General features: G+C 40.6%; 1 protein-coding gene across 1 annotated transcript; it reads right to left on the bottom strand.

Annotated features, from left to right (window-relative positions):
• Positions 1 to 4,876: 4,876 nt before the first annotated feature.
• Positions 4,877 to 7,605, bottom strand: LOC147366587 (disintegrin and metalloproteinase domain-containing protein 20-like). The gene has a single exon (XM_086414724.1). It carries the CDS (start codon positions 7,484 to 7,486, stop codon positions 5,168 to 5,170), a length of 2,319 nt encoding a protein of 772 aa, XP_086270850.1. The 5' UTR covers positions 7,487 to 7,605; the 3' UTR covers positions 4,877 to 5,167.
• Between the last annotated feature and the right edge of the window lie 18,139 nt (positions 7,606 to 25,744).

Genomic DNA, 25,744 nt, shown 5'->3' with positions numbered 1-25,744 from the left:
GTCACTCAGTCGTGTCTGACTCTTTGCGACCCCATGAATCAACCACGCCAGGACTCCCTGTCCCTCACCAACTCCCGAAGTTGACTCAAAATCATGTCCATTGAGTCGGTGATGCCATCCAACCATCTCATCCTCTGTTGTCCCCTTCTCCTCCTGCCCCCAATTCCTCCCAGGGTCTTTTCCAATGAGTTAACTCTTCACATGAGGTGGCCAAAGTATTGGAGTTTCAGCTTCAGCATCAGTCCTTCCAAAGAACACCCAGGACTGATCTCCTTTAGGATGGACTGGTTGGATGTCCTTGCAGTCCAAGATTTTCTCGAGTCTTCTCCAACACCATAGTTCAAAAGCATCAATTTTTTGGGGCTCAGCTTTCTTCACAGTCCAACTCTCACATCAATACGTGATCACTGGAAAAACCATAGCCTTGACTAGATGGATTTTTGTTGGCAAAGTAATATCTCTGCTTTTCAATATGCTACCTAGGTTGTCATATCTTTCCTTCCAAGGAGTAAGCGTCTTTTAATTTCATGGCTGCAGTCACCATCCGCTGTCATTTTGGAGCCCCCCAAAATAAACCTGACACAGTCTCCACTGTTTCCCCATCTATTTGCCATAAAGTGATGGGACCAGATGCCGTGGTCTTGGTTTTCTGAATGTTGAGCATTGTGCCCACATTTTCCCTCTCCACTTTCACTTTCACAAGAGGCTTTTTAGTGCCTCTTCACTTTCTGCCATAAAGGTGGTTTCATCTGCATATCTGAGGTTATTGATATTTCTCCTGACAATCTTGATTCCAGCTTGTGCTTCTTCCAGCCCAGCGTTTCTCATGATGTTCTCTGCATAGAAGTTAAATAAGCAGGTTGACAATATACAGCCTTGATGTACTCCTTTTCCTGTTTGGAACCAGTCTGCTATTCCATGTCCAGTTCTAACTGTTGCTTCATGACCTGCGTATAGGTTTCTCAAGAGGCAGGTCAGGTGGTCTGGTATTCCCATCTCTTGAAGAATTTTCCACAGTTTATTGTGATCCACACAGTAAAAGGCTTTGGCATAGTCAAGAAAGCAGAAATCAATGTTTTTCTGGAACTCTCTTGCTTTTTCTGTGATCCAGCAGATGTTGGCAATTTGATCTCTGGTTCCTCTGCCTTTTCTAAAACATCTGCAACATGAACATCTGGAAGTTCACGGTTCAAGTAGTGCTGAAGCCTGCCTTGGAGAATTTTGAGCATTACTTTACTAGCGTGTGAGATGAGTGCTATTATGCGATAGTTTGAGCATTCTTTGGCATTTCCTTTCTTTGGGATTGGAATGAAAACTGACCTCTTCCAGTCCTGTTACCACTGCTGCATTTTCCAAATTTGCTGGCATATTGTGTGCAACACTTTCACAGCATCATCTTTCAGGATTTGAAATAGCTCAACTGGAATGCCATCACCTCCACTAGCTTTGTTCCTAATGATGCTTTCTAAGGCCCACTTGACTTCACATTCCAGGATGTCTGGCTCTAGGTGAGTGATCACACCACCTTGGTTATCTGCATCTTAAAGTCTTTTTTGTACAGTTCTTCTGTGTATTCTTGCCACCTCTTCTTAATATCTTCTGCTTCTGTTAGGTCCATAGCGCTTCTGTCCTTTATCGAGCCCATCTTTGCATGAAATGTTCCCTTGGTATCTCGAATTTCCTTGAAGAGCTCTCTAGTCTTTCCCATTCTGTTGTTTTCCTCTGTTTCTTTGCATTGATCACTGAGGAAGGCTTTCTTATGTCTCCTTGCTATTCTTTGGAACTCTGCATTCAGATGCTTATATCTTTCCTTTGCTCCTTTGCTTTTCACTTCTCTTCTTTTCACAGCTATTTGTAAGGCGTCCTCAGACAGTCATTTTGCCTTTTTGCATTTCTTTTCCATGGGGATGGTCTTGATCTCTGTCTCCCGTACAATCACGAACCTCCGTCCATCGTTCATCAGGCACTCTGTCTATCAGATCTAGTCCCTTAAAACTATTTCTCACTTCCACTGTATAATCATAAGGGATTTGATTTAGGTCATACCTCAATGGTCTAGTGGTTTTCCCTACTTTCTTGAATTTAAGTCTGAATTTGGCAATAAGGAGCTCATGATCTGAACCACAGTCAGCTCCCGGTCTTGTTTTTGCTGACTGTATAGAGCTTCTGCATCTTTGGCTGCAAAGAATATAGTCAATGTGATTTCGGTGTTGATCATCTGGTGATGTCCATGTGTAGAGTCTTCTCTTGTGTTGTTGGAAGAGTGTGTTTGCTATGACCAGTGCATTCTCTTGGCAAAACTCTATGAGCCTTTTCCCTGCTTCATTCTGTACTCCAGGGCCAAATTTGCCTGGTACTCCCGGTGTTTCTTGACTTCCTACTTTTGCATTCCAGTCCCGTATAATGAGAAGGACATCTTTTTTGGGTGTTAGTTCTAAAAGGTCTTGTAGGTCTTCATAGATTCGTTCAACTCAGTAGGAATAATTCCTTAAAAAATGATGAAATTATTTCAACTTATCAGAAAATGTATACATCTCCTATGTTTCCAGTAAAGGTTTACATTTTACCACATTGTTTGTTTCTCTACTCACTGATTTTTAATATATATGACAATGTTATTTGTATTGACTTGTAAGAATCCTTTACTTATTGTTTAAAATATTTTGTACTTTGTAAACTTTCTTCTTAGTTTTTAGAATTTTTATAGTAGATTTTATATGTAGAAATTCCTGTAAGCTACATTTAATGGCAGTTTTTATGTTTATTTTTCAGTTCTATAGTTTTTAACTCTCAATCTGATTGTTCTGGGTCCTGAGATAAAAAGTTAATATAAATAGTGAGATTCACTTTGCTGTGCAGCTGAAACTAATAGATTGTAAATCACCTGTACTCAATAAGAATGTAAAAGTTAATGTAAGTGGTGACAAAGAAGAACACTGATTTATTCCCAGTTTCACTGGGAACTTCATTTTAAAGAATGTTCAATGATTAATTTTCAATGATATTTATTATTAGGTTAGGAAAGCTTGCTTTTATTCCTACCTGGCTATGAAGTACTTTTCATTGTCAAAAGAGTTTAAATGTTATTTAAGGCTTTTTCTGTATGTGCTGCGATGAGCATATGTTTTATGTTTTTAATATCCAGTAAGAAATTATATAAACGATGCTTGCCTTTACAGAAATAAACCCTACTTTGTGAAAATGTTATTTTCTTCCTTCTGCTGAAGATGTTATTTCCTCATATTTGCTGAATTTGATATACTTGTTATTTGTGATTTTTGTTCAATCTCTGTACATGAAGTTGGTATTTCTTTCTTGTATTGTTTTTGTGCAGAGTTTTACTGGATGCATAATATTAGTTAAATACTTTATCCTTTAGTTTTATCCTGTAAAGTAATTTCTGCTTGTGAATAACTGAGGTCTGTTCCTTAAGGTTTAACACTCAGCAGCTTACCTTTGAGGACTGCTGTCTGCGGGTAAAATGTAGGGAAAACAATCCATTTGTTATTAATTTCATCGTGTTAATCAGATGTTTACTTTTTATAAATTGATACTATTCATTTATAGTTTTACTTAAAATGACACATCCCACGTAAGTTTCTTAGTAATTTTTTCATATGTTTAAATATCTGCTATGGTGGCTCAGAGGGTAAAGAATCTGCCTGCAATGCAGGAAATCCAGGTTCGATTCCTGGGTCAGGAAGATCCCCTGAAGTAAATGGCTACCCACTCCAGTATTCTTGCCTGGGAAACCCCATGGACAGAGTAGTGTGGCAGGCTACAGTCCATGGGGTCCCAAAGAGTCGGACATGACTGAGCAACTGACACTGGCAGCTTTCTTTCATTGTTTCAAATAGTGGAGGTTTTGGTGTCCAGCATTTGCAAGTGGACTGCCAGCTTTATGAATCTAATAGCAACAAACATAATGGCAGTTCCCCAGCAGTGTAACAACGGGACCAAAGAAGGGCACAGCTAAGAAAATTCCTCCTGGGACCCGAGTCGTCAGCGTGTGTCTAGAAGGCTATGCACATGTGCTAAGGAGTAACTACCCACTTAGAACAAGGAGAGGATGGTATGGGCAGACTTGAAACACTTCCAGGCCACAGGGAAATTTATTACAAAAGGGCACAACTCTCATTGGCTACTGGGAGTCAAGCACATTTTGACCAATACTAGCTGGAGAAAAGGCCACTCTGAATATCAGTGAAGGCATAGAATAAAACTGAGTATTTCAGACCAAATGGAGAATCTTAAACTGAAGTAGAATAGCCAAAATGAAACATAAAATTAAATGCCCCTTTAAAATCAAAGGGAAGACGTAGTGTTCTTGGAATCATTGCAGAAGGTCCTGTGGCTCTAGTATGTGATCCCCGAGGAAAGGGTTAGCCCACCTGGTATGGGAAACTAAGGGATTTTGGTGAACATTTAGACCTGGGACTCAAAACTGGGAGGCTACAATGCTTGGTAGCAGTGTCAGTATGGCTGAGACTTATAGTCTTGTTGGTTCTGAGTGTAACCAAATATGTATATAGCAGAAATTATGGTTGCTGCTAAGGCGAAAGCTGTTAATGAGACAATTCTGACATGAACACAAATCAAATTTTCCCCGGGTTTCAACTCTTTCTCTAGTTCCTGCCATTGGCAGAAAGGAACAGGAGAGGATTGGCATATAAGACATGTAATCTGTAGGTTACCAGTCCTTGTGTGACAAGGCCAGAGTTCAAGGAGGAAGGGCATGTGGGATAGAGGGACAGTAAATCAGACACACACACGAACACCATCCACAGACTGTCTCTGCTCCAGACACACACAGAGAATAATTCCATAAAAATTGACCACTTAAAATCGCTTAAAATAATGGAAAGTAGAAATAGGCTAGGGATTAGTAAATTTTGTTTACTGGTTGTTTATGGTCCCAAATGATTAGAAAAAGTTGGAATTTTCTGCCAATGATGTAGGACACATGTTATAACATTGTTACTTCCAGGAGATTACAATCTAATCCTTGGGAAAGATCACTAGGCTTTGGCAGTCTCTTGAAATAGGAGCTATTGGTTTTTCCTTGTTTGTTGTTTTTTCAGTAGGCACATTCTGTGTTTCTTCTTTAGGTAAAGTTAGAATATTCTGTGCTTACATCCTAAGTGAAGCTGTAACATATGTCTAGTTTTTAGCTAGAGTTTGATGAAACAGACACCTCTTCTTTTTCATCTTTCTTTTTTGGTCTCATGAACAGCAAAAACAAAAGCAACAGACATAGTATTAGAAACAAAAGAAGAATCAGGAAATATGGTAGCAGGTTCCTCTTTCCCACCCTTTCTTCTGTTTGGGGCCCAGGGGTTTCTTCTGTTTCGGGCCCAGGGGTTTCTTCTGTTTCGGGCTCAAAGGTGTCTTCTGTTGGGGACTCAGGGGGTGGGCCACTGTCCACACTGCCTCCTCGGCCTCTTTTCTTGCAAATGGGAGGATTCCACCCAGACCTGCAGTGGCAGTGCTGTCTGTTGTTGCAGACTCCCCTCAAAGAGCAGAGCTGAGGTGAGCAGTTAGGTGCTACAGTGGACAAAGAGACACACCTCCTTCTGATGCACATGTTTTCGGGACCACACTTTGTACCATCTTTCACTGCACCAATATCAGCTATTCTTATCCCGAAGTGGTAGTCTGTACCCCAGCAAGTGTTATTATCGAATTTAGTCCAATGCAGAGTAGTATGATTGCTCATTAGAGGAATTTCTTGGATGTTCTCACACTGAACCCTCCCACACAGGCTGTCTGCCATGTTGCATCTTATGTATGAGGTTTCTGTGATACCACAGTTACCAAAACGGTCACCTCGGGTATTCACTGCCCTGTAGCAATTCACATTTGCATTCTTGGCCCTTATGCCAAAGATTTGCCTACACTGTTCATGGGGGCGATTGCATCTCTTTTTATAGCAGTACCCACCACCTGTGCAGGAGGTCCCATCCTGCTTGTACACATCTTCTGGACACTGATTGGTTGTCCCATTGCACCACTCTGGAAGATCACATTCATTTGCTACTTGCCTACACATGGTGCCTGATTGGCTGAACGTGCAGTTATGGCAACAAAGCCCAAAAGCACAGTTGACACCAGCTGTCATAGTGCAGTTTAACTGACAACAGGGATCAGTGTTACACGTCTTTAAGGATCCACAGTCACACTCTTCTCCTGCTTCAACCACACTGTTTCCACAGCGTGTCTCCCTCATGACTGTCCGTGACATTGGTGTATTGTACAAACAGGATTTTCTACGACCAATGTTCCAATAATCAGCATAGCTGCAGTTGCTGAATTTAGTTGTTAATGCTACAACTGGATACAATATGCAACTTGATGCTCCACATTTACATCTTTTGGGATCATCATGATTCATACCCAAATTATGACCCATCTCATGAGTCACAATATATGATAAAGTAAAAATTGGTTGATTGAGGAAACTCTCAATTCCACAGTTAAATTGACTTTGACACACTGTCCCAACAAAGGCTAAGCCACGAGTTTTACCAAAATCCTTTTTTATAAAAAGTTGTACCAAATCGTGGGGCACACGTTTATCGAAGCCCTTTTGCTTCCATTTGCAAAAGTTGTTCAAGGACTTTCCAATTTTTCCTATTGTAATAAGGGTTTTTTCAGTCCATATCTCCATTCCCTTGAAAAATACCTCAAGACCCAGTGCTTTCATAAGGCCATTTATTCCATTTAAAACAAGGAACACTTCTTTCTCCACAAGCGAAGCATTACTTTTATGATGAAGATATCGACTGTAATCTATGACCACTGCCACTTCAAGAAAATAGTGGTGGGTCCACCAGCCTGTATAGGCACTTTGCATCAAAGTGGAATTAATGCTTTCTTGAATCTTCAATTGTCCTGCTATTTTTTCATCTGTTAACCCACATCGAAAGTATGAAAAATTTGTGTCCTTATTGTCTAGCTTATATATTAGATGCTCAGATGCAGTAGAAAACCTTTTGGGTTCAATTTCATAAACAATGTCATTTGTCTGTAGCATTCCTTGAAAGCCCCCGAAGCAGTTACTGAGGGAAACCAGAGACTCTGGGTCCCCCTCCACGTAACCACTGTAATAACAGTCATCCTGGACAAAAGGTTGGTCTTCCAGGAGAACACCCTTGTCTGCGTAGGTGAACACTGGGAAGTTTTTGGACAAAAAATTCTTCTTGACCTTTATATGAACAACATGTCTCTGACCCCCAAAATGCAGTTTGTAAGAGAACCAGCCTTGAAGCTTCATGCCTCTGCCAGTGGGTGTTACCCTCCGGGGAATCACCACTTCTGGGGGGCCAAGTCTTTGGGCGTGCCCAAGCTGGGGCGATCCAGGAAGGAAGAGGAATACTTTCAGCCAGGCAAGCAGGAGAGTAACCTTCATACACACCAGGAACTCACCAACACCTATCGCGGAGACATCATATCTAGCCATTGGTGGAAAAAGTGGGCAGGACAGCATACATCAGTGTTCAGTCTCCTCCGTCTGAGCTGATGTATTCAATGTTAACCTTTAGTTTGTTGTCTGGCAAAGTCATGCAGTCAAAGCAGCAGCACTAAAAGAAAAACAAATAAGTAGAACAGGGACTGGGTGGGAGTGATGAGCAAACCAAGATAGAGGAAAAAGGAAGGGTACAGGTTAGGATGAATGAGAGTTTGGCTTAAGACATGTCTGACGGGCTCTTAAGTAATGGTGAGGCAGAGTGAGACTGTGTGAGTACACACGAATGGTGACTGGCCTACGATGACACTTGTTGAATCTAGAGGAAGGGCACATAGTGATTCGTGATACAGTTCTTTATGTCTATTAATATGTGCAAACATTTCCACAATATATAACACAAAAGAGTCTTACTGGAAAGGTGAATGAATATCATCTTCTGATAAAGGAGTCTTGTGTTACACATTTGGATGTTATGATAATAAACTATAGGTCCTCCTTTTACTTACAAGTGAGAATTCTTTAATCATAATATTCAGGAGAGATATAAGTATTATTTGCAGATATTATATTTTCTCATTGTCCATATGATGTATTTCCATGTAACAAGTCATTATTTGTCCTACGTCCTCTGCATTTCTCTTCATCTAAATCTATGAAATTGCAGGCGTCCAGCACTGCTAGCTTTCACAGCTTTGAGGATCTACTGTAATGCTACCTAATGCAATGACTGGTAGACCCAGGTGGCCGTGGGAGGGGGAATATGTTGGGTTGTTGATGGATGTTACTCAAATGTATTTACATTCTATCATACTGTTAAGAAGAACAGCATTTAAAAACCTGTACCTTATAAAATGGAAGGAAATCAGGGTAGCTGGGAGGGTAGCAATTGAAAATTGGAATGTACTGAGTGCAAAATAACCTTCTGAAGTAAAAAGGAAATCAGTGGCTCCTTGAAGGAGGAAAGCTTGGAGTAAGGAAATATTGTCTTAGAGTGGCAAAGACATCAAAGTCTCCACATTATAGGACTTTAAGGTAATCAGTTCCCGAGTGCAACCTCACAATGTATTACTTCATAATAAAAACAGATAATACATATGCCATATGAAAATACCATCTACACACTCCATCATACAAATGTGTTATCATATATTTGTTAGCATGAAATCTGACAACATGCCTGGCTGGCAATACTGATGTTCTGCCTTCTTCTTTGACCAAAGCATTTAAAAAACATGTAATGTTCATACATGATGGTATACACTTAGAAAACATAAATGAACACACAGATCAAGAGTATTAACTGGTCTAGAGCTCTAATTTGAACAGAGGTTTTAGGGGAAACAGCACATTTGGGATTTTTAAAAGTGCTTTCAATACTTTATATTTGAAATGCTTGCTTTATTCCTCTGGAATCATTCTCATGTCATTTATGTAATTTTCATTTCATAAAAAGATGAAACAATGTGCTGTGAGCTCACACTTCTTCAGAGAAAGCCTCTTATTCCTAGTAAATTCTGCTAACCCTTTAAATCAAAAGGATAAGGTGACAATGTGTAGCCCAGCAGAGAAGATTTCCATTCTCAGAAATGGAAATACATGTGCCATACAGACTAGACATTTGTTAGTAATGTCCTTTGATGATCAAACATACTTCCAGACCTCTAAACAGCTAGCCATCTCACTAAGCTGTGCTGTGCTTGGTCGTTTAGTTGTGTCTGACTCTTTGTGACCCCATGGACTGTAGCCCACCTGGCCCTCTGTCCATGGAATTGTCCAGACAAGAATACTGGAGTGGGTTGCCAGGCTCTCCCTTCAGGGGATCTTTCCAACCCAGGGATTGAACCCAGGTCTCCCGCATTGCAGGCAAATTCTTTACTGTCTGAACCACCAGGAAAGCCCCTCATTAAGCTACCATTTACAATACATTCTTACTCTTAAACCAGTTCTCAAATCAGTCCTACATAAGCCTCAAAGAACTGGGCATCTGATTTACTAATGTATTATCCACCAATATTTTGACTTATCTTCTTGGTACCAAGTGAGTGCATGTCTAGCTTAATTTCATAGCTCATTTTCAAAAATGTTTAGACATTGACTTAAGGACATGGTCTGTATCTTAATATCACCTTGACTGCTCTAACTTCTACACATTATGAAACTGTTAACCACAACCTTACTCCTAATAAAAATTCACCCCTCAGATTTATAAATGATGAAGATAACTTTTCATCATATCTCCCCTTTTCAGTGCCCTTTATTTTACGTTTTACTACTGTAGTCTCTGATATTCAATATGCTATCTAGGTTGGTCATAACTTTTCTTCCAAGGAGTAAGCGTCTTTTAATTTCATGGCTGCAGTCACCATCTGCAGTGATTTTGGAGCCCCAAAAATAAAGTCTGACACTGTTTCCACTGTTTCCTTATCTATTTCCCATGAATTGAAGGGACCAGATGCCATGAACTTCGTTTTCTGAATGTTGAGCTTTAAGCCCACTTTTTCACTCTCCTCTTTCACTTTCATCAAGAGGATTTATAGTTCCTTTTCACTTTCTACAATAAGGGTGATGCCATCTGCATATCTGAGGTTATTGATATTTCTCCTGGCAATCCTGATTCCAGCTTGTGTTTCTTCTAGTCCAGCATTTCTCATGATGTACTCTGCATATAAGTTAAATAAGCATGGTGACAATATACAGTCTTGACGTACACCTTTCAGACTTGATTTTTTTGGGCTCCAAAATCACTGCAGAAGGTGACTGCAGCCATGAAATTAAAAGACACATACTCTTTGAAAGAAAAGTTATGACCAACCTAGATAGCATATTGAAAAGCAGAGATATTACTTTGCCAACAAAGGTCCATCTAGTCAAGGCTCTGGTTTTTCCAGTGGTCAGGTATGGTTGAGATAGTTGGAATATGAAGAAAGCTGAGTGCCAAAGAATTGATGCTTTTGAACTGTGGTGTTGGAGAAGACTCTTGAGAGTCCCTTGGACTGCAAGGAGATCCAACCAGTCCATTCTAAAGGAGAGTAGCCCTGAGAGTTCTTTGGAAGGAATGATGCTAAAGCTGAAACTCCAGTACTTTGGCCACCTCATGTGAAGAGTTGACTCATTGGAAAAGACTCTGATGCTGGGAGGGATAGGCGGCAGGAGGAGAAGGGGACGACAGAGGATGAGATGGCTGGATGGCATCACCGACTCAATGGACATGAGTTTGAGTGAACTCTGGGAGATGGTGATGAACAGGGAGGCCTGGCGTGCTGGGATTTATGGGGTCGCAAGGAGTTGGACACGACTGAGCGACTGAGCTGAACTGAATTGTAGTCTTGTTTTAGATCCCGTCAATTCAACCACTGTTGACTAAAATCCTCAACCCAAACTAGTGCAGATTTTTTCACTTGCTTTCACACTCTTAACAAAAACTGTAGAACTGCTCAGGAAAGAAATTACAGAGTATGTTTGCGGTAATTAATGAGTAAAAGGCAGGCTAAAATTGGCACGAGGTACCTGGTGCGTGTGCTGAGTCATGTCCAGCTCTTTGCCATTCTGTGGACTATAGTCCCCCAGGCTTCTCTGTCCACGGGATTTCCCAGGCAAGAATACTGGAGTGGGTTGCCATTGTCTAGTCCAGGGCATCTTCCTGAACAGGGATTGAACCTGTATCCTCTTTCATCTCCTGCATTAGTAGGTGGATTCTTTACCCCTGAGCCACCTGGGAAGCCTGAGATGCCTGATACTTCGGTCAAAATGATGAAATAATGAACTGATACTTTCTTCAACACTTTGTTTTTAATACATTGAGCTTTTTTGCCTGCATATAGTGATATTGTTTAACTTGCTAGTTTTCTAAATTTTCTTTTCTGCCTGGATATAGTAATGTTGTTTCTTAACATGCTAGTTTTCTAAATTTTCTCTTCAGCACCTAGGACCCTCAGCTTAGCAATCTACTGTCTTTATCTCCACAAGTAGTTATTATTGAATTGAAAGGATGGTACTTTAAACCATAAAGCCACAAAATTTTTATTTTGTGTATGTTTAATGCAGAATTTGATACCTCTGTCCTTTATTGTTGCAGCGAGTTGGTGGGGGACTTAACTTTTTAGATTGAGTATTTTTTTTTTTTTTTACTATTTAAGTAACCTGAGATCCTGGGGTATTAGGGTACTTTTCTTGTAGGAAGAGGAGCATATTTAACAAAATATCAAGGCTCCATAATGAAGGAAGATCCTTAAATGGAATCCTTAAATGGGATCTATTTTAGGACACCAACCTCTAAATTGTGAGTAGAATCCTTGCAATTTTCACCTCTACATTCTACGTATGGGAATACATGGGATGAGAATGATGATAGTCATTATATAGTCCTAGTCAGGGACTCTAGGGACACTGCTCACGAGGGAATATAACACTTTCACTAGTAATGTGGTACAGTGCCATATACTAGCACACACACTTCAACCTAGACTGCTACATGTTATCTCGTAGATTCCTTTTTTCATCTTTTCCACAGCTTCATCAAATTCAGTCATCTCAGTATCATAATTATCACATCCTCCTTCCTTTCATTTACAGCCCAATTCAGTATTTTCCAAATTGCAAAAATGCATTTTTATACTATTTTTAAACTCTTAATCAAGTAGAATAGAGCAGAATATGACATAATATAGGTCATAGATACCCCTCTAGTTTTGAAAAATTCACAAGGAATCATGTTGTGGTTGTAAGGATGTGTGTTTCTGAATTCACGTGTGCACAAATTCTAGCACTTTTCCCTTCACAGTTAAATTCTTGAAACACTTACCACAGGTAGAATTAACGGTTACCATGGTATTTTCTAGTTATGACTTTGTGATAGTTTGTGCCACCAAGGTCTGTGAACATGGAAACATCACATGACAAAGAACAATAAAAATCTCTCCTCTTTCATCTCTTCCTTCTTTATGTTCCAGATTGAAGTGCTTAGCAACAAGGCTCCTTGAGTTCTAAAGACCATGGCAATTGGATAAAGGCCTTCCACATTCTGGCTTTGCCTTCTCCATCATACTCTAATTACTCCTCAATATGAATAAACCTGAGTATAGTCCTTATTCCCATCCCATGTATTCCCTCCCTTAGTATAAGTGTTTAGTGTTTTTTATTCATACTTTAGTGCTTTTATTCATACTGTGTCCCTCATCTCAGATTATTTTCTCAGCACAAAACCTCATAATGAAACAGCTGAATTGCTTCAAGTTCCAGAAATAAGTTTGATCTGGTTTAAACCATTGTTCAAGGATTGAGGCTTCAGTAACCATCTATGACTTTCACTCTAAGGTCAAGGATAACTTAGAGACATTTCGCACGTGTAAATAAGTGTGCCTCATCCATTACAAGAACTGTTGTCAGTAAAGAAGTGTCAGAAGAGATTACAAAGAAGAGCGAGATGAAGAAAGTAGAGTGTGGGTGGTGATGCTAGCATCGTAGTGGCATAAGTTGTTCCTATTTTCTCTCCGCTTCATTTTACAGTTAATTTACCACCCTTGTATTAGCAAGACTGTTGATGCCAGGAGGGAGTTTGGGAAACAGTCATCATTTGTGCATCAGAAAATAAACAAGAGCTTGTTAAGGCCTTGAATTCCTTGGAATTGGATTAATAGTACCCACGGGGCTTCCCAGGAAGCTCAGTGGTAAAGAACCCGTCTGCCAATGCAGGAGATTTGGGTTCGATCCCAGGGTCAGAAGATACACTGGAGGGGGAAATGGCAACCCATGCCAGTATTCTTGCTGGAAAATCCTGTGGACAGAGGACAGTGGCGGGCTACTGTACATGGGTTCACAAAGAGTCAGACATGACTAAACAACTGAGCACACACACATGGTCTTTTCTAGCTGTAGCCCTGCCATTGGAGAAGGCACTGGCGACCCACTCCAGTGCTCTTGCCTGGACAATCCCATGGCTGGAGGAGCCTGGAAGGCTGCAGTCCATGGGGTCGCTAAGAGTTCGACACGACTGAGTGACTTAACTTTCACTTTTCACTTTCATGCATTGGAGAAGGAAATGGCAACCGACTCCAGTGTTCTTGCCTGGAGAATCCCAGGGATGGGGGAGCCTGGTGGGCTGCCGTCTATGGGGTCAGACACGACTGAAGTTACTTAGCATAGCATAGCATGTATGTGAACACTAAGTTGCTTTAGGGTCTGACTCTCTGTGACCCTATGGACTGTAGCCGGCCATTGAGTCCCTCTGTCCATGGATTCTTCAGGCAAGAATATTGGAGTGGTTGCCATACCCTTCTCCAGAGGATCTTCCCATGTCTCTTATGTCTCCTGAATTGGTAGGTGGGTTCTTTACTGCTAGCACCACCTGGGTAGACCAAAGCTAGAGGTAGTAACAGAATTCCAGCAGAGTTATTTACAATCATGAAAGATGATGCTATTAAAGTGCTGCACTCAATATGTCAGCAACTTAGGAAAACTCAGCAGTGGCCACAGGACGGGAAATGGTCAGTTTTCAGTCCAGTCTTAAAGAAGGGCAATGCCAAAGAATGTTCAAACTACGGTACAGTTGCCCTCATTTCACATCTGAGGCAAGGTAATTCTCAAATCCTGCTGTGTCCTGCAGGGCTTCAGAGCCCTCACCAAAGTCACCCACTAGCCTCAGCCCAGGCCTTGGGGCAGCAGTGAACCTCTCTCCCATTCTGCTCTCTGCAACCTAATAGCAGTGGCAGTGTGCTGGGTCGCAGTGTGTGGGACCTAGTGTCCCACTTTGGGTGGCCTGAGGAGCCTGAGAGCCAGCTGGGTTGGGCGCCTGGCTTCTTTAGAGATGACAGCTGGGTGGAGCCTGGGGACCCGGCCCTGAGGGAGCTGCCAACTGAGTTCTGTCTCCTCTTAGCCAGGACCAGGACCTTGGAGGGTGAAAGTTGTACCTTGGCACCTTGCCCTTTCTTGTCAAGTCAGAGAACATCATTCATTTGGTAGAGATTTACAGAAACATCGTCACCTGACCATGACCTGACCTCAAGAACAAAGGATCTAAACCAGGAGATTTGCAACAACTAACCTCATCCCTCCCTCACCTTTTTTGCTTTTCAAAGGGCTTTGATGAGAGCTTTCAGTAATTTGGGGGTTCTTAGAGCGTGAGCCACTCATCTGTTTACATGGCCCTGCAATAAACCTTTCTGTCTTCCAAACTGCAGTGTTTTAGCATAGTTTGGCCTCACTGTATGTCGGACACTTGACTTGTGTTGTTCAGTAACACAGGGAGAAGTATGCAATGAAGTTAATTCTACTGTTTCATCCGGCAGAAAGTGGCTTTTTAAAAAGTTCTGAGCGAGTCACCCCATCATGTAGAGGTCCTGGCCAAAAGAGACATCAGCTGAGGGCAAAGAGAACAAGAAATGGAAACAAGGAATTTCTGTCATCCAAATACACATACATAACATCTATTTTATATATCCTTGTATATATTATAAATTAAGCAGCATTATCATTTTTTCCTCCTTGCTTTTCTCTCTTACCTTGAGATATGGCAAATGGGTGTTGGTGAACTTTATAATTTGGTACTTAGAAAACAGACTATCAAGGTGAGATTATTAGTGACTTAGAAAAGGAATGGAGGGAGGAGCCAAGTTGGAGGAGGAGTAGGATGGGGAGAACACTTCCTCCCCCACAAACTCATCAAAAGAGCATTTAAAAGCCGAGTAAATTCCACAAAACAACTTCTGAATGCCGGCAGAGGACATCAGGCACCCAGAAAAGCAACCCAAGTCTTCGAATGGAGGTAGGAAAAAATATAAAAGACAAAAAAAGAGACAAAAGAGGGAGGGATGGAGTTCCATCCTGGGAAGGGTGTCTTAAAAAGAGAGAAGTTTCCAAACAACAGGAAACCTTCTCACTGCCGAATCTGTGCCAAGCTTTGGAAGCACAGAGGGCAACATAACAGGGAGAAAAAATAAATAAACAATTTAAACTCTCAGATTGCGAGCCCTACGGTAACTCCCCCAGTGGAGAAGCAGCGCAGACGCCTGCACACGCCATTAGCAAGCGGGGCCTGGGCAGGGAGGCGCAGCGCGGGCTGCATTGCTTAGAGTAAGGACCTGGCCTGAATACCCTGAGCGCTATCTGAACGAAATAATCTGGGCTAGCAAACCAGACTGTGGGATATCTATCACGGGAAAATCCAGCCCTAACCTAAGACACCGCCAGGCCCGTGCACGGAACAAAGGAGTGACCAGAGAGAGCCAGCTGCAGACCTTCCCCCTCCGGTGACACGCAGCCAGAACCGGAAGGGGGCAATCGCAGCCCCAGAGAAACATTATCTATAAAACTGTAAGCAGGCTTCTTTGCTAACTAAAACTTCCTGGGGGTCTGGACGGTCAACATCTCCCTGAGAAGGTGTGCCAGTTGTACACCTAGATAACCGAGTGGAGGGGAGGTGATAAGTCGCAGCAATCCCGATCGCTAAACACCTCATCACCTGAGCTGCTCAGACCTGGGAAGGGCACAAAATGCAGGCCCAACCGAGTCTGCGTCTCTGAAGACTACCCGAGTGCCTGAACCTGAGCAGCTTAGACCTGGGAGGTGCAGGCAGCCCAGGGCCGGCCACGGATGGTTCTCGGCAGAACAACCTAGAGCCTGAGCAGTGTGGGCGGGGAAGCTACATGCGCTGTGAGCGGGGGCAGACCCAGTGTGGCTGAGGCACTGCGAGCACACGCCAGTGTTACTTGTTTGCAGCATCCCCCCCTCCCTCCCCACAGCGTGACTGAACAAGTGAGCCTAAAAAGAAAAAAAGAAAAAAAAAAAAGTGTCCTCCACCATCCCCTTTGTGTCAGGGCGGAAACCAGACACTGAAGAGTCCAGCAAACAGAAGAAGCTATAACAGAGAACCGCCTTGGAAGCTACAGGCAATAGATTAAAACCCTGTGGTTACTACCGACTACATAGGAAGGGGCCTATAGATCTTGAGAAATAAAAGTTGGACCAAGGAACTAGCCAAAAATGAGCTGAACCCACAATACTCACAACAAAACCAGAGAAAGTCCTCGATATATTTTTACTATTTTTACGATCATTCTTTCTCTTTTTTTTTAATTAAAAAAAATTAAGTCCTCTATTATTCCTTTAATTTTCACTTTTATAACCTATTACTTTGCAAAAAAAAAGACCCTATTTTTTTTTCTTCAGCAAACTTCATATATATATATTTTTTATAATTTTTTGACCTTTTTTTTTTCTTCTTCTTTTCTTTAACATTGTATTTTTGAAATTCCAAACTCTACTCTAGATTTTTAATTTATGCTTTTTGGTATTTGATATCAATTTTGTACCTGTATTTTCTTTATAATTTTTGCAACATTGTTTGTTTTTGTTTGTTCGTTTTTTTTTCTTTCTTTTTCTTCTTCTTTTTTTTTTTAACATTGTATTTTTGAAATTCCAAACTATACTCTAGATTTTTAACTTTTGCTTTTTGGTATTAGTTCTCAATTTTGTACCTATATTTTCTTTATAATTTTCGCTACCTTGTTTGTTTTTGTTTGTTCGTTTTTTCTCTCTTTCTTTTCTTTAACATCGTATTTTTAAAATTCCAAACTCTACTCTAGATTTTTAATTTTTGCTTTTATGTATTTGTTACCAATTTTGTACCTTTAAGAACCCGATCTTCAGTACCCATTTTTCACTAGGGAATGAGATTACTGGCTTAACTGCTCTCTCTCCCTTTGGACTCTCCTTTTTCTCCACCAGGTCGCCTGTGTCTCCTCCCTAACCCCTCTCTACTCTACCCAACTCTGTGAATTTCTGTGTGTTCCAGATGGTGGAGAACACTTAGGGAACTGATTACTGGCTGGATCTGTCTCCCTCCTTTTCATTCCCCCCTTTTATCCCTCTGGCCACTTCTGTCTCCTTCCTCCGTCTTCTCTTCTCTGTATAACTCCATGAACATCTCTGAGTGGTCCAGTTGTGGAGTGCACATAAGGAAGTGATTATTGGCTAGCCCACTCTCTCCACTATTGATTCCACCTCATCTCATTCGGGTCACCTCTAACTCCCTCCTCCCTCTTCTCTTCTCCATGTAGCGCTGTGAACCTCTCTGGGTGACCCTCACGGTAGAGAAACTTTTCATCTTTAATGTAGATGTTTTATCAGTGGTGCTGTATAGAAGGAGAAGTTTTGAAACTACTGTAAAAATAAGACCAATAACTGGAAGCAGGAGGCTTAAATCCAAACCCTGACTCCAGGAACTCCTGACTCCAAGGAACATTAATTGACAGGAGCTCATCAAACGCCTCCATACCGACAATGAAACCAAGCACCACACAAGGGCCAACAAGTTCCAGGGCAAGACATACCAAGCAAATTCTCCAGCAACAAAGGAACACAGCCCTGAGCTTCAAGATACAGGCTGCCCAAAGTCACCCCAACACCATAGACATCTCATAACTCATTACTGGACACTTCATTGCACTCCAGAGAGAAGAAATACAGCTCCACCCACCAGAACACCAACACAAGCTTCCCTAAACAGGAAACCTTGACAAGCCACCTGTACAAACCCACACACAGCGAGGAAATGCCACAATAAAGAGAACTCCACAAACTGCCAGAATACAGAAAGGACACCCCAAAATCAGCAATTTAAACAAGATGAAGAGACAGAGGAATACCCAGCAGATAAAGGAACAGGATAAATGCCCACCAAACCAAACAAAAGAGGAAGAGATAGGGAATCTACCTGATAAAGAATTCCAAATAATGATAGTGAAATTGATCCAAAATCTTGAAATCAAAATGGAATCACAGATAAATAGCCTGGAGACAAGGATTGAGAAGATGCAAGAAAGGTTTAAAAAGGACCTAGAAGAAATAAAAAAGAGTCAATATAATGAATAATGCAATAAATGGAATTAAAAACACTCTGGAGGCAACAAATAGTAGAATAACAGAGGCAGAAGATAGGATTAGTGAATTAGAAGATAGAATGGCAGAAATAAACGAATCAGAGAGGATAAAAGAAAAACGAATTAAAAGAAATGAAGACAATCTCAGAGACCTCCAGGACAATATTAAATGCTACAACATTCGAATCATAGGGGTCCCAGAAGAAGAAGACAAAAAGAAAGACCATGAGAAAATACTTGAGGAGATAATAGTTGAAAACTTCCCTAAAATGGGGAAGGAAATAATCACCCAAGTCCAAGAAACCCAGAGAGTCCCAAACAGGATAAACCCAAGGCGAAACACCCCAAGACACATATTAATCAAATTAACAAAGATCAAACCCAAAGAACAAATATTAAAAGCAGCAAGGGAAAAACAACAAATAACACACAAGGGAATTCCCATAAGGATAACAGCTGATCTTTCAATAGAAACTCTTCAAGCCAGGAGGGAATGGCAAGACATACTTAAAATGATGAAAGAAAATAACCTACAGCCCAGATTATTGTACCCAGCAAGGATTTCATTCAAGTATGAAGGAGAAATCAAAAGCTTTTCAGACAAGCAAAAGCTGAGAGAATTCTGCACCACCAAACCAGCTCTCCAACAAATACTAAAGGATATTCTCTAGACAGGAAACACAAAAACGGTGTATAAATTCAAACCCAAAACAATAAAGTAAATGGCAACGGGATCATACTTATCGGTAATTACCTTAAACGTAAATGGGTTGAATGCCCCAACCAGACAAAGACTGGCTGAATGGATACAAAAACAAGACCCCTACATATGTTGTCTACAAGAGACCCACCTCAAAACGGGGAACACATACAGACTGAAAGTGAGGGGCTGGAAAAAGATTTTCCATGCAAATAGGGACCAAAAGAAAGCAGGAGTAGCAATACTCATATCAGATAAAATAGACTTTAAAACAAAGGCTGTGAAAAGAGACAAAGATGGTCACTACATAATGATCAAAGGATCAATCCAAGAAGAAGATATAACAATTATACATATATATGCATCCAACAAGGGAGCACCACAGTATGTAAGACAAATGCTAACAAGTATGAAAGGAGAAATTAACAATAACACAATAATAGTGGGAGACTTTAATACCCCACTCACACCTATGGATAGATCAACCAAACAGAAAATTAACAAGGAAACACAAACTTTAAATGATACAATAGACTAGTTAGACCTAATTGATATCTATAGGACATTTCATCCCAAAACAATGAATTTCACCTTTTTCTCAGGCACACATGGAACCGTCTCCAGAATAGATCACATCCTGGGCCATAAATCTAGCCTTGGTAAATAAAAAAAAAAAAAAAAAAATAGAAATTATTCCAAGCATCTTTTCTGACCACAATGCAGTAAGATTAGATCTCAATTACAGGAGAAAACCTATTAAAAATTCCAACATATGGAGGCTGAACAACATGCTGCTGAATAACCAACAAATCAGAGAAGAAATCAAAAAAGAAATCAAAATTTGCATAGAAATGAATGAAAATGAAAACACAACAACCCAAAACCTGTGGGACACTGTAAAAGCAGTCCTAAGGGGAAAGTTCATAGCAATACAGGCATACCTCAAGAAACAAGAAAAAAGTTAAATAAATAACCTAACTCTACACCTAAAGCAACTAGAAAAGGAAGAAATGAAGAATCCCAGGGTTAGTAGAAGGAAAGAAATCTTAAAAATTAGGGCAGAAATTAATGCAAAAGAAACAAAAGAGACCATAGCAAAAATCAACAAAGCCAAAAGCTGGTTCTTTGAAAGGATAAATAAAATTGACAAACCATTAGCCAGACTTATCAAGAAACAAAGGGAGAAAAATCAAATCAATAAAATTAGAAATGAAACTGGAGAGATCACAACAGACAACACAGAAATACAAAGGATCATAAGAGACTACTATCAGAAATTATATGCCAATAAAATGGACAACGTGGAAGAAATGGACAAATTCTTAGAAAAGTACGACTTTCCAAAACTGGACCAGGAAGAAATAGAAAATCTTAACAGACCCATCACAAGCATGGAAATTGAAACTGTAATCAAAAATCTTCCAGCAAACAAAAGCCCAGGTCCAGACGGCTTCACAGCTGAATTCTACCAAAAATTTAGAGAAGAGCTAACACCTATCCTGCTCAAACTCTTCCAGAAAATTGCAGAGGAAGGTAAACTTCCAAACTCATTCTATGAGGCCACCATCACCCTAATACCAAAACCTGACAAAGATCCCACAAAAAAAGAAAACTACAGGCCAATATCACTGATGAACATAGATGCAAAAATCCTTAACAAAATTCTAGCAATCAGAATCCAACAACACATTAAAAAGATCATACATCATGACCAAGTAGGCTTTATCCCAGGGATGCAAGGATTCTTCAATATCCGCAAATCAATCAATGTAATACACCACATTAACAAATTGAAAAATAAAAACCATATGATTATCTCAATAGATGCAGAGAAAGCCTTTGACAAAATTCAACATCCATTTTTGATCAAAACTCTCCAGAAAGCAGGAATAGAAGGAACATACCTCAACATAATAAAAGCTATATATGACAAACCCACACCAAACATTATCCTCAATGGTGAAAAATTGAAAGCATTCCCTCTAAAGTCAGGAACAAGACAAGGGTGCCCACTTTCACCATTACTATTCAACATTGTTTTGGAAGTTTTGGCCACAGCAATCAGAGCAGAAAAAGAAATAAAAGGAATCCAAATTGGAAAAGAAGAAGTAAAACTCTCACTATTTGCAGATGACATGATCCTCTACATAGAAAACCCAAAAGACTCCACCAGAAAATTACTGGAACTAATTAATGATTATAGTAAAGTTGCAGGATATAAAATCAACACACAGAAATCCCTTGCATTCCTATACACTAATAATGAGAAAACAGAAAGAGAAATTAAGGAAACAATTCCATTCACCATTGCAACAAAAAGAATAAAATACTTAGGAATATATCTACCTAAAGAAACTAAAGACCTATATATAGAAAACTATAAAACACTGGTGAAAGAAATCAAAGAGGACACTAATAGATGGAGAAATATACCATGTTCATGGATTGGAAGAATCAATATAGTGAAAATGAGTATACTACCCAAAGCAATTTATAGATTCAATGCAATCCCTATCAAGCTACCAACGGTATTCTTCACAGAGCTAGAACAAATAATTTCACAATTTGTATGGAAATACAAAAAACCTCGAATAGCCAAAGCTATCTTGAGAAAGAAGAACAGAACTGGAGGAATCAACCTACCTGACTTCAGGCTCTACTACAAAGCCACAGTTATCGACAGTATGGTACTGGCACAAAGACAGAAATATAGATCAATGGAACAAAATAGAAAGCCCAGAGATAAATCCATGCACATATGGACACCTTATCTTTGACAAAGGAGGCAAGAATATACAATGAATTAAAGACAATCTCTTTAACAAGTGGTGCTGGGAAATCTGGTCAACCACTCGTAAAAGAATGAAACTAGAACACTTTCTAACACCATACACAAAAATAAACTCAAAATGGATTAAAGATCTCAACGTAAGACCAGAAACTATAAAACTCCTAGAGGAGAACATAGGCAAAACACTCTCTGACATACATCACAGCAGGATCCTCTATGACCCACCTCCCAGAATATTGGAAATAAAAGTAAAAATAAACAAATGGGACCTAATTAAATTTAAAAGCTTCTGCACATCAAAGGAAACTACTAGCAAGGTGAAAAGACGGCCTTCAGAATGGGAGAAAATAATAGCAAATGAAGCAACTGACAAACAACTAATCTCAAAAATATACAAGCAACTCCTACAGCTCAACTCCAGAAAAATAAATGACCCAATCAAAAAATGGGCCAAAGAACTAAATAGACATTTCTCCAAAGAAGACATACAGATGGCTAACAAACACATGAAAAGATGCTCAACATCACTCATTATCAGAGAAATGCAAATCACCACTATGAGGTACCAATTCACGCCAGTCAGAAAGGCTGCGATCCAAAAGTCTACAAGCAATAAATGCTGGAGAAGGTGTGGAGAAAAGGGAACCCTCTTACACTGTTGGTGGGAATGAAAACTAGTACAGCCAGTATGGAGAACAGTGTGGAGATTCCTTAAAAAACTGGAAATAGAACTGCCTTATAATCCAGCAATCCCACTGCTGTGCATACACACTGAGGAAACCAGAAGGGAAAGAGACACGTGTACCCCAATGTTCATCACAGCACTGTTTATAATAGCCAGGACATGGAAGCAACCTAGATGTCCATCAGCAGATGAATGGATAAGAAAGCTGTGGTACATATACACAATGGAGTATTACTCAGCCATTAAAAAGAATACATTTGAATCAGTTCTAATGAGGTGGATGAAACTGGAGCCTATTATACAGAGGGAAGTAAGCCAGAAAGAAAAACACCAATACAGTATACTAACGCATATATATGGAATTTAGAAAGATGCTAACAATAACCCTGTGTACGAGACAGCAAAAGAGACACTGATGTATAGAACAGTCTTATGGACTCTGTTGCAGAGGAAGAGGGTGGGAAGATTTGGGAGAATGGCATTGAAACATGTATAATATCATGTAAGAAAGGAGTTGCCAGTCCAGGTTCGAAGCATAATACTGGATGCTTGGGGCTAGTGCACTGGGACGACTCAGAGGGATGGTATGGGGAGGGATGAGGGAGGAGGGTTCAGGATGGGGAACACCTGTATACCTGTGGCGGATTCATTTTGATATTTGGCAAAACTAATACAATTTGTAAAGTTTAAAAATGAAATAAAATAAATAAAAGGAATGAACAGTACTCAAAGATAGAGCCAACAGGCAGATGGGATATTTGATATTTCTTTTTGAAGCCACCTTCCTTCCTGGTGGAACTGCCAGATGGGTTCCCAACTGGAAGTGACCCCTGTCTACAGCTCTTCCACTTACTTTTTGGTTTTCCAGTTTGCTGACTACAGATTTTGGGGCTTCTCATCTCCATACTCCGGTGACCAATTCTGAGCTCTGTCATCAAGGAACACGTGAAATGGAGAGCAGGAAGTGTAACTACCTGAGGGAAACTGGTGGGCCAAGTTCTGAGGAGAGCTGCTGTTTCACTTCACTCTGAAGGTAGGCCTAGCTCAAAAATAAAAAAAAGTTCAGGTATTCCACTATTTGTCTCTGTCTCAAGAGTACCATTCATTTCTTTTCTGGTTCACTCATATTTGTATCACCTCTTGGTTCTGTGTCTCAGGAGGACCCAGCTTTATGATTATGGTCTAGAGTCCTTTCAGACTCAAGCTTAGAGTTTCTTTCTCTAGCCCTTAGTGTGAACTTTGTACTCAACCAATTCCCGGTGTTAAATCTTCCTTTTTAATGTAGTGGAGGAGTTTTCCTAGTTTGCAGTGGAAGCCAGGCTGATGCAAATAAATTATTTTAACATCACTCCAAATTATAATTACTTCTTTGTGATTGTTTCCAGGAAACATAATTTTATGTTGTTTATTACCCTGCTCAAATAATTACTGGAAATCTCAGTAGGAATGAGTTCAGTTCAGTTCCGTCGCTCAGTCATGTCTGACTCTTTGTGACCCCATGAATCATAGCAGGCCAGGACTTCCAGCCATGACCAACTCCCAGAGTTGACTCAAACTCATGTCCATCGAGTCGGTGATGCCATCCAGCCATCTCATCCTCTGTCGTTCCCTTCTCCTCCTGCCTCCAATCCCTCTGAGCATCAGGGTCTTTTTCAATGAGTCAACACTTCCCATGAAGTGGCCAAAGTATTGGAGGTTCAGCTTCAGCATCAGTCCTTCCAAAGAACACCCAGGACTGATCTCCTTCAGATCGGACTGGTTGGATCTCCTTGCAGTCCAAGGGACTCTCAAGAGTCTTCTCCAACGCCACAGTTCAAAAGCATCAACTCTTCAGCGCTTAGCATTCTTCACAGTCCAACTCTCACATCCATACATGACCACTGGAAAAACCATAGCCTTGACTAGATGGACCCTTTTTGGCAAAGTAATATCTCTGCTTTTCAATACGCTATCTAGGTTGGTCATAACTTTCCTTCCAAGGAGTAAGAGTCTTTTAATTTCATGGCTGCAGTCAACATCCGCAGTGGTTTGGAGCCCCCCAAAATAAAGCCTGACACTGTCTCCACTGTTTCCCCATCTATTTGCCATGAAGTGATGGGACCAGATGCCATGATCTTCGTTTTCTGAATGTTGAGCTTTGAGCCCACATTTTCACTCTCCTCTTTCACTTTCATCAAGAGGCTTTTTAGTGCCTCTTCACTTTCTGCCATAAGGGTGGTGTCATCTGCATATCTGAGGTTATTGATATTTCGCAAGCAATCTTGATTCCAGCTTGTGCTTCTTCCAGCCCAGCGATTCTCATGATGTTCTCTGCATAGAATTTAAATAAGCAGGTGACAGTATACAGCCTTGACGTACTGCTTTTCCTATTTGGAACCAGTTTGTTGTTCCATGTCCAGTCCTAACTGTTGCTTCCTGACCTGCATATAGGTTTCTCAAGAGGCAGGTCAGGTGGTCTGGTATTCCCATCTCTTGAAGAATTTTCCACAGTTTATTGTGGTCCACACCATCAAAGGCTTTGAAATAGTCAAGAAAGCAGAAATCGATGTTTTTCTGGAACTCTTTTGCTTTTTCCATGATCCAGCAGATGTTGGCAATTTGATCTCTGGTTCCTCTGCCTTTTCTAAAACATCTGCAACATGAACATCTGGAAGTTCACGGTTCAAGTATTGCTGAAGCCTGGCTTGGAGAATTTTGAGCATTACTTTACTAGCGTGTGAGATGAGTGCTATTGTGCGGTGGTTTGAGCATTCTTTGGCATTTCCTTTCTTTGGGACTGGAATGAAAACTGACCTTTCCCCGTCCTGTTGGCACTGCTGCATTTTCCAAATTTGCTGGCATATTGTGTGCAACACTTTCACAGCATCATTTTTCAGGATTTGAAATAGCTCAACTGGAATGCCATCACCTCCACTAGCTTTGTTCCTAGTGATGCTTTCCAAGGCCCACTTGACTTCACATTCCAGGATGTCTGGCTCTAGGTGAGTGATCACACCATCTTGATTATCTGCATCTTAAAGTCTTTTGTGTACAGTTCTTCTGTGTATTCTTGCCACCTCTTCTTAATATCTTCTGCTTCTGTTAGGTCCATAGTGCTTCTGTCCTTTATCAAGCTCATCTTTGCATAAAATGTTCCCTTGGTATCTCGAATTTCCTTGAAGAGATCTCTAGTCTTTTCCATTCTGTTGCTTTCCTCTGTTTCTTTGCATTGATCACTGAGGAAGGC

Source organism: Bos grunniens, chromosome 8 (genome assembly GCF_055505025.1).
Source record: "Bos grunniens cultivar Pamir isolate PY7600 chromosome 8, Bosgru_T2T1.0, whole genome shotgun sequence".
NCBI lineage: Eukaryota > Metazoa > Chordata > Mammalia > Artiodactyla > Bovidae > Bos > Bos grunniens.
This window is presented reverse-complemented; position numbering and strand designations above follow the sequence as displayed.

Excerpts from the sequence above, each read along its gene's own strand:
- LOC147366587 (XM_086414724.1), bottom strand. The coding sequence starts at position 7,486 with ATGCTGTCCTGCCCACTTTTTCCACCAATGGCTAGATATGATGTCTCC.